The 12,102-nt window shown below is 34.8% G+C and overlaps 1 protein-coding gene across 2 annotated transcripts; it reads right to left on the bottom strand.

Annotated features, from left to right (window-relative positions):
• Positions 1-1,973: 1,973 nt before the first annotated feature.
• LOC136802143 (F-box only protein 36-like) lies at positions 1,974-9,779 on the bottom strand. 2 transcript variants are annotated; one of them, XM_067058862.1, is made up of 5 exons: positions 9,728-9,779; positions 9,280-9,553; positions 7,963-7,998; positions 2,927-3,408; positions 1,974-2,464 (listed from the first exon to the last, which is right to left on the bottom strand). In XM_067058862.1, the coding sequence occupies exons 4-5, from the start codon at positions 3,389-3,391 to the stop codon at positions 2,279-2,281; spliced, it is 651 nt and encodes a 216-aa protein (XP_066914963.1). In that variant the 5' UTR covers positions 3,392-3,408; positions 7,963-7,998; positions 9,280-9,553; positions 9,728-9,779; the 3' UTR covers positions 1,974-2,278. The 2 variants fall into 2 exon arrangements, with proteins under 2 accessions (XP_066914963.1, XP_066914964.1); XM_067058863.1 differs by lacking the exon at positions 9,280-9,553.
• Between the last annotated feature and the right edge of the window lie 2,323 nt (positions 9,780-12,102).

The raw sequence follows: 12,102 nt of genomic DNA, 5'->3' as shown, positions 1-12,102 counted from the left end.
CGTTAACAAAATATCTGCTTAACGTCCACATAACGTCGTTTTAACGTTAGAAAAATGATGAAACGACGTGCATCAGCTATATATAATATATAACAAGAAGCCCGTTGGGCGTGAAGGCCCAGCGAAAAGTAACGTGTTGAAAACGAGCGTGCAAAACAGCAAATGCATGACCCCGTTGACATGGATCAAAGTGAAGACAGGAAAAAAAATTTCAAAATCACCGCGGTACTTCTCATTGGTTAGACGCTTGAAATTTATTGAATGGTTTCCTACCAACCGGGCCTACACAGGCGCAGGTTCAACTTTCCAATAAAATTCTAGCCTGTGTATCTAGACTCAAAATTTCAGAAAAAAAAATCTTATAAGGTGTAACTAAAAATGTCGGGTACAGTTTGTTTGATACTGCCTGTGAGTGAACCCTTGGTGACAGACTATCAAAACCCAGGCAGACACACATAATTAACTTACCATATAACCTCTTTTACAAACTCAAAAAATTTCAAAACTACTTTAAACTACATCAAAACATCAGCCACATCAGGCCACATTTTAAAAAGGCTCCTTTCTATTTTGTTTAGAAATGAACCTGTGTTTTCATTTTCATTTGTTCATCTTTTTTCACAAGGTCAGCTTTTTCCATAAATTTCCATTTTCACTGTTCATGCCTTGCAACCATGAGAAATGTTCAATCTAGTTTGAATTTACCCATGAGCTGCATTTTAGTGCCATTAACAGATTCCAGAATTAGTTTATATACTTTAAATAATTACCATCAACTGCTCCAACTTGGGACTATCTGAAAAAACATGGGACGGCAATTCGGCCACCATTTCACCGAACTTCCAAAGTCATTTGATTTGAGTTAAGGAAAGGCGTATTTAAAAATACACGATTTCTCTTTCGATTTTACAGTAAGTGAAAATACAGACCAGATATGCAACAGTCCCATGTTTCGACCAATCGTCCCAAGTTAGAGACGGTTGACGGTATGCGAGTCGAGTTTGAAAAATCAAGCCACCAACTGTTTAATGCGACAGATCCAGAATTGACCATTTTATTTAATGTGTAGAATCATGAAAAAAGTCCCAATCTTGTTAAAGTTTACACATGAGCTGCATTTTAGTCTCCGCTAACATATTCCAATAATCAGATTTGAAATAATTATGTGTCGAGTTTGAAAAATCAAGCCACCGCACCAATCGTTAAACGAGACCGATCCAAAAATAACCATTTTCACGCGTAGCCTCATGGAAAAAGTACCAATCTTGTTCCAATTTACACATGAGCTCCATTTTAGTGTCCATTACCAAATTCTAGAATCAGTTTACTTTTAATAATCATGTGTTGAGTTTGAAAATCATACCACGTCCCACCAGCCACTGACCGTTGTTAGCGACAGATCCAGAAGTGACTGTTTTCTTGTGTAGCATCAAGAAAAAAGTTCCAATCTTATTCAAATTTACACATGAGCTGCATTTCAGTTTATTTATTTCTATATCAGAAGCCATTATTTTCTAAAAATAAAGTCTTTTTGCGAAACCAATAAACTAAAAATAAAAGTGATTTAAGGTAGAATTTTCACTCATAAAACTTTATGAAAACTTGAGCAAAGACTATAAGATATGGCAGAATGTTGAAAAAGGTTTATAAAAGAAAATCATTACAAAATATCTTTGGTTTGAAAGTCTCTTGACCACTAAAGCAAAGAAAATGTTCAAGAAAGTATGAATCAACCTCCTCGCTTCGACCGCCATCTTGATTTGTTTTGAAATTTGTTTTTGAAGGAGCGCGAAATCAGAAAATATATCTTCTATAGCCAGTATCCGACTTTAGCAACCTTTTCCCTCTCCAAACGGCAAAACTAAAAAGTGTGTTACTATGGTTTCAAGCGCCGTTTCTACCAAAACGGACGGACAGACAGCGGACGGAAAGTTGCAAATGAAAGGCCCTATCGCTAGCGCTGGGCCAATAATCAAGATTACAGTTGGCAGAAGAATTCTCTTCGAAAGTTTCAAATTACAGAGACTATTTCATACACATTTTTTTATAAGCAACCTCGATTTTCTAGGTTGCTAAGGCAAAGTTGCTTAATATTTTGGCCATTCTCAGGGCTGGAGCCTTAGCAACTTAACAACTCGGTTGCTTATTAAAAAAATGTATACTACTTTCCAGCTAAACTGACCAATACTTTAGTTCAAATTATAGAAAAATTCGAATAGTAGAGGTTCGAATTAGAGAAAATTGACTGTATACTCAATTCGATTTGAAAAAACAGTTCTCAGATGTTATCCCAATCAATTTCGTTTTCCTTCATTTTAATGAGTTCTTGTCTGTATATCCATTTCAGTGATTTTCGAGGATTTTTCGCGCGTAGATTTTCGTCCACAATTATTTCAAAATGAAGTGACAGAAGATCATTCCATATTTCATCTTGTTGGAGACGTTTATTGAACACTGAACACACCTAAAGAAAATCGATGTTGGATATTAAAAAATCATACGGAAAATGTTTATAATAACTATCAAATCGGATTGCTTTATCTATACGAAATCTCAGAAAGTTTTATAGACTCTCGCACCAAAAGTTGAAACTCGAGCAAATTAGACTGGTACGCCAGTAGGCCTAGAATCGAGGCTAGAACAATATCACCCGGAAAAAGTGAGAGTAAAAGTTAGCCAAGTGTACGAAGAGAAATTATCGGTGGGATGGGTTGAAAGCGATTTATTAGCAACATTTCGCCCACTTTTCCTCGCTCTCCAACGTAGCTCATATTTTAGTCAAACAAACGACCGCTCAACCGCCCAGTTATTCCCACCCTCTGCCCTGATTGATCAATAGGTTAGTTTGTTAGTCTAACGAGTAAAATCAGATTTAATCGGTGAGGAAGGGATTTTCTTCACTCCAAAAAAAGCTTCCTATATCTACCTGGTGCAATCTTGAAATATCGGACAGTTCCAAATATGACGTAATGTTTGTCAATGCTTTGATAGGTAACCTTGGCAACCAATCTTGAGTGATATGACCGACCGCCATATGTAGGGCGTCACCGCCTAGATTACGTTCAATTTCACCCTGAACGACATCACTATCTAAAAACCGCTCATGGTTCATACGATCTTCTGATGGGACGCCACTTTTACCATTTTTATTAAACTTGACGCGCCATTTCCGAAATATTACTTCATCTACGTGAACGACTAGTTCGAAAAAGTCTTTACAGGGTGCCGGAGCGGTACCCGTAACACAATAGATCTTCTTTTTCAATGTGGGTGGTTCTGTTTTCTTTTTGGTAGTTTTGGCTCTCTGTGTAAATGGCGAGCCAAATGTTCCTTTATCTTCAAGAACTTTGAAGTTTGAATAATGGTGTATTGATTTTTGATAACTGGTCATTTTGTGTGTAACTTTTACTGAAAAGAAAAAAGAAAAAATTTCTAGGTTAAATATCATGAAAGAGGAAAAAATATAACTCGGATACCTCCTTAACTCGAACAAGTTTTCTTTACCCTCCAGTTAATGATTTTATAAGCCATACTCCATAACTCGAAATTTTCTTAAATACTCTAACAAGATTAGCGAGGTTGAGCACGGGTTTATTTTGACCGTAAAGTGCGATACCGTAGGCCTGTACATAAGATTTCACTTGCATGGTTTGCTTTGGCAAGTTATGTACAGGCCTACGGTATCGCACTTTACGGTCAAAATAAACCCGTGCTTAACCTCGCTATTGTGTCCCCCGTGCGTGTTTGAGTTATTGAGACTCCACTCTACTTTAATTCGTAAGAAAGAACTCCCTAGTCGAGTTTGAATAGGGATTGAAGTGCCATTTTTACGACAAGATTGTGATCAGTAGCGTGGCGTGGTGGCAAGGGGGCAACGGCCGATTTTTCTGGTAGGAAAAGGCGCCTCTGATTACTAATTTTGGCGCCCCTTTGCTTTTTTACACCTTAGAATTAGCAGTTTTCAGCCAAAAAGAGAAAAAAAAACACCCAAACATTTTCTTGCTCACTTCACTCGCGTCATTTTACAAAGATAATTTAATTTTAAGAAAGGGCGCCAAAATCTCAACTATCGAAACTGTCCCTTCCCCCAGCTTTCCTCGACCAACCAACGTTACTGATTGTGATAAAAAAATACTACTCCAAGCCAAACTTCTTATATTACTCTTCCCTTCTTTTCTCTAATATAAACTATATTTTACTTGGCACAAAGTTAAGTAATAAGTTTCAGAGTAAATATTTAACCCACGTCAACTTACAGAATTAAAAGAAAAAATGTCTATTTTTTTTAAATGATACCAAATTCACCCCTCAAAAAGTGACGTCATTTGTTTACAGTTTAACTTGATGACCCACTTTTGTAAGGATGAGCGTTTTAGGAAGTTGTGAATGAATACTTGCACTGTATCATCCAAAATTTTGAAGCCTTTGACTGTTCTTAACTTTTTGAGATTTTTTGAGAATTCTAAATTATTTGCAAAAGCTGAATTCAATGAATCTGAATTATTTTGCGCGAAAAAGATTTGACGTGGAAGCTTATTTTTCAAAATTTTGAAACCACATGCTAAATACAGTAGAGTCTCTATAACTCCAATACGAACGGGGGTCACAAATTTGTTCTATGTTGAGGGAATCTCGAGTTATGGAGTAAGGTTTATAAGACATTGTTAACTGAAGGGGCGAGGAAACTTGTTCGATTTAAGGAGACATTCGAGTTATAAAGGTTCGAATTAAAAAGACTATACTTTATCTCAGTTTGAAATAACATTTTTAACGTACACTCCGCGCTCTTTAGTTCGATTTTCGATTGAATAATGAAGCGTATCGAGTAGTAAAACGTCGAATTAGAGAGCTTCAGCTGTATCTCCAAGCGCACTATGTATCTGATAACCCTTTCACATAACTACAATCATGGACAAAATATTTGAGACAAATGCGATTTCCCTGCGAGATTTTAAACATCACAAATGATTTTTAAGCGCGTTAAACTACAGTTGGAATATAGAGTTTTAAATTCAATGAAAGAAAGTTGAAGTGCTAAAATAGCAATTCTCTTTAAATTCTGATAAACGTTAAAATACACTAAAATCTCAATATAATTCGACTATGATTGTAACATAAGGAATCACTATTTGATTGTAATCCCACACTTGCCATCTTCTGAAGTAATAAGAAGGTCAAAAATATTTTCAGATATGAAAACTTCAAGTTGTAAGTATAATTCTTCTTGGTTTTTGAGATATATAAATAGCAGGGCTACTGTGAGACAAAGCTTATATTTCTTAATATAGGCTCTTTATAAGAAACCCAGTAAATTTCGCAGCTTTCAATTTCATCTTTCCAAGGCTAAATGAATAAAATATACTTTCTTCATTCAGCCAATCAATTCTTCATTCACTTAAGTCAACATCTTATAACCCGAAATTTTAGGCTGGCAGCGTTTTTAATTTGTTCTTAGGTGTTCGCCCATTTGAGGCTGGTGTTCTTATTTAATTGCTCTTATAAAAAATTGTATATTTTTCAAAACTCATAAAAAGGATTTTCCAAAGGTTTTAATTCAAGAGTGAGGTTTTACAAGAAAAACAGTCACTTTAGAAATAAAATTGAAATCTGAAGTCTAAGTAATGGCTTGGATACTCAGGACGAAAACTAATAATTTTTTCTATAAGAAAATCCAAAATTTTTGAAGCCTTCATGTTTTTAACATGTTCTTATCTTAACCAATTTTTTACCATTTTTATCCAATTTCCTAAGAAATCGAGTGTTTTTGAGTCCATAAAGTCTTAAAATGTTCTTAACTTGTTCTTAACATTTTTGCCGTCGAACCCTTATGTTCTTATATAGTTTGTTCTTATGAAGAAAAAAAACATGTCCAACACAAGAACTAAGTACTGCAATGTTGGACCTGGAGCGCTGGAAGCCGTCCAGCGAATTCATGAACCCCGGTAAGGCGGGAAAGCTGCAGCATTATATGAATTTGGTTTTACACATTTTTTTATAAGAACAAACTATATTAGAACATAAGGCTTCGATTGCCAAAATGTTAAGAACAAGTAAGAACATTTTAAGGATTCGCGGGCACTAAAACACCTAATTTCTTAGAAAAATACTCAAAAAATACTCAAAAAATGGCGCGTAGATAAGAATATGCTAAGAACATTTTTAGGCTTAAAATTCAAAAAGTTAAGAACATTCGAAGGCTTCAAAATTTTTGGATGTTCTTACTAAAAAACGTGTACTAATAAAAACACATGTAGTATATTATGAGCCTTTGGAAGTATGTTAAATTTAAGAAGGATGATCCTTCGACCCAATTTCGGTCCGAGAAGAAATACCCAAAAAGCAGAACTGCCTAGAAAACACAGAGCGAGAAATATCCTCAAAAATCTTCAAAGACAGTTATGGAAATATTAATTTATCGGAAAAGTCAAGCTACAAATTGCAACCAACTTGTCAGCACCGTCAGAGCTATACAAAAAACTACATTCAAGGTTAGCAAATAGGAAATCAAGTTGAAGTTAAAATCTCAAAACCAAATTTAAATAAAGTGTTAAGAATGTAGAAATCGCTTTAATATAAAATGGCACACTCCAAAAATAGTTGTGAAAATGAGAAATAAAGAAAATGAAAAAACATACTTTTTTGAAAAGGAACTGCAGATTAAAATGATTTTCAAAGGAGTGTCTTATTCGAAAAGTAATATATTGGAGACTCATATTTCAAACTTTCTAAAATTTCCCCATCTTTTATATTGTTAGCTTGAACGTGATTATTACTTTAAAAGATGAACCAATAGCTTCATATTTCGGAGTAAGAAGTCATCGGGTTATACCCTGAAACTAAACGGGTACAAAACCCAGAGACCCTGTGCCTGTGCACCCTTCACAAATTCCCATATACGTTTCTTTTATAAGAACATGCAAAATTTTTGAAGCCTCCAGTTGCTCTTAACTTTTTCAGATTTAAGCCTAAAAATGTTCTTAACATGTTCTTATTTTCGCCGTTTTGTGGGTATTTTTGTGCGTTTTTCTAAGAAATCGGGTGTTTTAGAGTCCTAAAGTCTCAAAATGTTCTAAACTTGTTCTTAACATTTTGGCCATCGAGTCCTTATGTTCTTATATAGTTTGTTCTTATAAAAAAACGTGCACGTATTGTTTGTTGTGCGTGTGTGCAATTTCCAACGACCAATGGCCTTTATTGGAAATCTCTAACCTTAGCCCCGGGGGGGGGGGGGCACTCGATCTGAAAACAACCATACGTTCGACCCAAAATTTGGTTTCTAAAATCGGACCCTTACAGTGCAGTGAATTTCCATGAAAAATCATACCCTTAAAGTGCACTGTTTCAAAATTTGTCGCAATTTTCCAAGAAAATGTGGAATTTTTCCTCCAAAATTGACCAATTTTGTGCCAATTTTACCAAAAAATGCCTTTTATCACAATTTCCTACCCTTACAGTGCACTAGCTGAACTATGAAAAACCTACCCTTAAGGGCCGAACGTCTGGTAGGTCATTTACCTTGAGTGCTCCCCCCCCGGGACCTTAGCAGAACACTCATTGGTCCTTGGTTATATTTAGACTCAGCTACACTCTGATTGATGAGGCATGGCTAATCTCATTTTTTTGGAACTTTAAGCCTTGTTGTCTTGTTGCAGTTTCTAGGGCAAAACTAATGAATTTTAGGTTTAATAAATAATACCTCTATATAATACCTTATAATGTTCTTCTATTTTTTTACGAGAACAAACTACATAAGAACACAAGGCTCCGATGGTTAAAATATTAAAAACATTTTAAGACACTTTTAGGCTTAAAACTCCAAAAGTTAATAACATCTGAAGGCTTCGAAAATTTTGGATGTTCTTCTTTGAAAACTTTATGCACGTGAAATATTCCTGAAACTCACTACACAATCGTGGAATTTTAAAAATATGAAAATTGTAAAAGTGATAAAAATGTAAATACCTCATCCATCAACTTTGAAGTTTTCCTTCTGCAAACCTAACAACAAGATGCGAAACATGGAAAAATCATGATAAAGAAGAAAAACGGAATTTTTGATATTTCAAAATTTCAAAAAGAAATCATTATTGCTGTGGGAAATCGAAAGAATTAAATAATATTCTTTCCCTAATTAAGATTAAATTGCTCATGGTCTTAATTAAGAATTTCGCAAACATTTAAAAGCATTTTTTCACAAAAGAGCTTTTTTTTTTAGGTCAAAATGAAATCTTTTGTTTGATATCTCGCTGATGCTTTTACTCTTAACGTACACGTTTTTTTTATAAGAACAAACTATATAAGAACATAAGAAGAAGAACACATTTTTTCAGATTCGAAAACACCCGATCTTTTAGAAAAATGGGTAAAAATGGTCACAAAATGGAGAAAATAAGAACATTTTAAGAACATTTTCAGGCTTAACATCCAAAAAGTTAAGAACATCCGTAGGCTTAAAAATTTTTGGATGTTCTTATAAAAAAAACGTGTAGAGTAGAAAGGCTTACACGATAAATACAAAATATAATTTTTACCAATTTTATAAGGGTGAGAACATCAACAGTCTTACTGGCATACCCCAATATCTAAGCGATAGGTGGCGAAGGGAGTTTCTGTTAAATTACTTGAGGTGAATGAAATGAAAAATCATGCATAAATTTCTTTGAATGGACGAATAGATTTTTCTTTTGATAAAAAAAGTGCAAATAAATAAGTCTTATAAATGTATATAAAATGTTTAGAAAAATATCTAATTCATAAATCATTTTGTTCATTACAGTATTAAAATTCGGTACAATCAATATCCACAGGGTCATTCCTGTTCTCATGTTCCTTTATTTCACCGTGTTCCATAGAGGCCCAGCCCAGCGGTAACTCTGATCACGATATCTCACGCAATTTTTTGCCTTCAATCACGATCAGACAAAACAACAAAAAACTTGGATAATCACGCATCCCTTTGAAAAAGTCTAACTCGTGTATCGGGGTGGTGATTTTTCAAATCACGATCACGTTTTGACTTCTCATCACGCAATCACGAAGAAAAAAATTCCAAATCACGTTATCACGCTGCAAAAAAGTCGCTATTACGTCTTAACGAAAACCGCTTGGGGGCCTCTTCCATCAGCTTTTAAAGCTAAAACAAGAAGCAGAACCTACATGAAGGCCCAGCTAAGAACATTTTAAGGCTTTGCAGACTCTAAAACATGGTGAAAATAAGAAGAAGTTAAGAACATCCAAAAGCTTTAAAAATTCTGGATGTTCTTATAAACTAATGTGTACCTCCAATAAAAATTATCTTCTTCTTATTTCATCTTCAAATGTCTTTCACTGTTTTCTTGTTCGTTTTGATACCAGATTGTGAACCATCAAAATGATATATATAGAGGGCGAATATAACCAAAAGAAAGGCCAAAGCAAAGTAGATATCTGGCTTGTAACCAAAGATGACACTTGATAGAAGTGTGGTCAGTAGCATAGATGACGCAATCATGAATAGACGCACGATATTGCTGAGATACTTCATTATTAGGGAGATAAGAAGTCCATTCAGTGCCTAAAAAGTATGAATCGAAATGCAAGAGATAAAAAAATGATTGAAAAACCTTATGGAGATAAAGGACGAAAGCTCAAGGACATTAATTTGCACCAATGAGCTTGTTTACACGAAAAAGAGCATATTGAGGCCATGATTTAATGAATCATAGTAAAGAATTGTGACATTGTATACCTGCGTCAAAACAATGAGCCAGGTGTATATTGAAAACCCATCAAAGAAGCCTAAACAAAACAAACAAAATGTCGAATTTAATAAGAGCACAGAGCTATCTTCCAGACGTCACCACTTCTTCAGGGTCACGTTCACCTCGTAGATAACCGAGCCTACTGGTCGTGTATCTTGTGTAATAAAAACGTAGAAATAAGCTATCCATCACAAAACCTACCTAAAAATTCTGATCTCTCTCCTGATTATAGATAAAAAAGCTACCAAGATTAGAATTAACGACAAACAACTTATACCTGTGATTGTTATTGGTTTGTTTTGATCATTACTTGAAAACAAAAACACACAAACATTAGCCAATAGACCAAAAGTGTACAAGACGGAGTTCTGTAGGTTGATCGAAGTCTAAAATAAGAAATTCCAAAAATTCTATCAATATAGTCAATATTTTCAAAAATTATCTTCCATTTAAAAAAACTAAATAAAGTCAAGTTTCTTGATAAAGTACATTACTATGAGTTTCGTGCTTTCACACTAATCATATGTACAATAATGATTGAAAAATCTGAAATTCGACGTGAAATTTAAAAAACTGGATAATTGGTGCAATAAAACTAGGTAATAAAAACAATGATGAAAGCATTAAAAAAGTATTGAAAATAAAATTTATGATTTGTCCGGGGGGACCGATTCGAACTTTTTACGTCGAATTTCAGATTTTTCAATCATTATTGTACATATGATTAGTGTGAAAGCACGAAACTCATAGTAATGTACTTTATTTAGTTTTTTTAAATGGAAGATAACTTTTAAAAATATTGATACATGGCTCTGGTTTTTTGAACTGATCGAGCACTCTATGACATCAATGTCAATTGAAGAAATACATGGTCAGGAAATCGGGTTTGCGCGAGACCCGAGGTTGAGATTTTTTCTATTTTGGTCACGTGATCAAAACGCATGGGTAAAAGTCGGCGGAGAAGGAGGAGGCGAAGGTGCTACTTTAGGACTGAAACTTGTAATTATTTCAATTATTATAATTTATTAACATACTTTCGGACAAAAATAATTAGTCACCCAAACAACAACATAAACAAAACATTTTTTTCCAAATATCAAAACAAACAATTTTTTTTCAAATAGAAAAAAATGGTGAAGGTGAATGGAGATGGATGTGTCTTCCCTGGCTGTCCTGTCTATCGTGGTTCTCCCCAATATAAAGGAGTAGGTTTGTTCAAGCTGCCTTCTAGGCCAATTGATGCTGAGTGGAAGAAAAATTTGGTGGATGTGATAAAAGTATATCGTGTTATTGACAGTGATTTAAAAAAGAGAATTGAGAGATCTAAAGTTTGGATATGTGGGAAGCATTACAAAGATTCTGACTTTGAGTTTACATTAAGTGGAGTGAGACAAAACCAAAGTTAAATGCCTTGCCTACGATCAATCTTCCTGAGAAATCTCATAAAAAAGTGTACTACTCCTCGAAGGGTTACTTGTTCGTGTGCCTCCCACCACCTGTTGCAGACCCAACTCCGGTTTGTGTGGTTTGAAGAAGAAAAACTGATGTTGAGGTTGTTGTATTTGAAACTTATGAGGATTTCAAGAGTCAATGTTCGAAGTGGAAACTTTCTAATTGGAAGGTTGTTTTCACTGGTGAGCAATGCTTTCTCACTTATGAGCTTGAGGATTCCAAGTTTTCCATACCAAAACTTGAAATCATTATAAACTCATCTCTTGATTTCACAGTGAGGGTATAGGTTGGTATTTGCCTGATGACCACAATGTTTACAAACAGCATAACCGGTCCATCAGAAAGATCTTATTAACTGACTTCTGCTCAGATATTTTGAAATTAGAACTTTGTAAAGGTGTTTCTTCTGCCACTGCTCCAAAGTCAACATTGCATGCTATCCCTCTTAAATATGACAAAGAAGTTCAAGTTCCGTCAGAGATTCGTTATAGAAGTGATGTTTGCGAAGTTCTAGTTCCAGGCAGTAGAGAAATATGTAGAATTTGTAATTCCTCAGAAAAGAAGAAAGATGTTAAAGACAAAGTAACCTCACCCAGCTTTCAAAGTTTTGCACCACTATCAAAGACGAACCCGCAGAAAGTCATCTTAGCCCTGCAACAAGAAAGAGCCCTAACAAAGAAGCTAACGATTGATATTGAACACCTCAAAAAATGAAATGGAGTCTAAAGGTATTGCTGTTCGTCTGGTATGGCTGATGATTCAATGCCATTATGAAAAACCAAAGTGAAGATTCATCGCCTTTCATGAAGCTTTTTTGGCGCGAGCAGAAAAAACTGTCTTCTCAGGGAAACTATGTTTACCATCCCATGATGATACGCTTTTGTCTGTCTTTAGCTTCAAAGTCAGCCAA

The sequence above is a fragment of the Clytia hemisphaerica genome, unplaced genomic scaffold (genome assembly GCF_902728285.1).
Source record: "Clytia hemisphaerica strain Z4C2 unplaced genomic scaffold, Clytia hemisphaerica genome assembly, whole genome shotgun sequence".
Taxonomy (NCBI): domain Eukaryota; kingdom Metazoa; phylum Cnidaria; class Hydrozoa; order Leptothecata; family Clytiidae; genus Clytia; species Clytia hemisphaerica.
This window is presented reverse-complemented; position numbering and strand designations above follow the sequence as displayed.

Excerpts from the sequence above, each read along its gene's own strand:
- LOC136802143 (XM_067058862.1), bottom strand. The coding sequence starts at position 3,391 with ATGACCAGTTATCAAAAATCAATACACCATTATTCAAACTTCAAAGTT. Across the intron at positions 2,465-2,926 it reads ATATTTCAAGATTGCACCAG|GTGTGTTCAGTGTTCAATAA; the intron begins GTAGATATAGGA and ends GATTTTCTTTAG.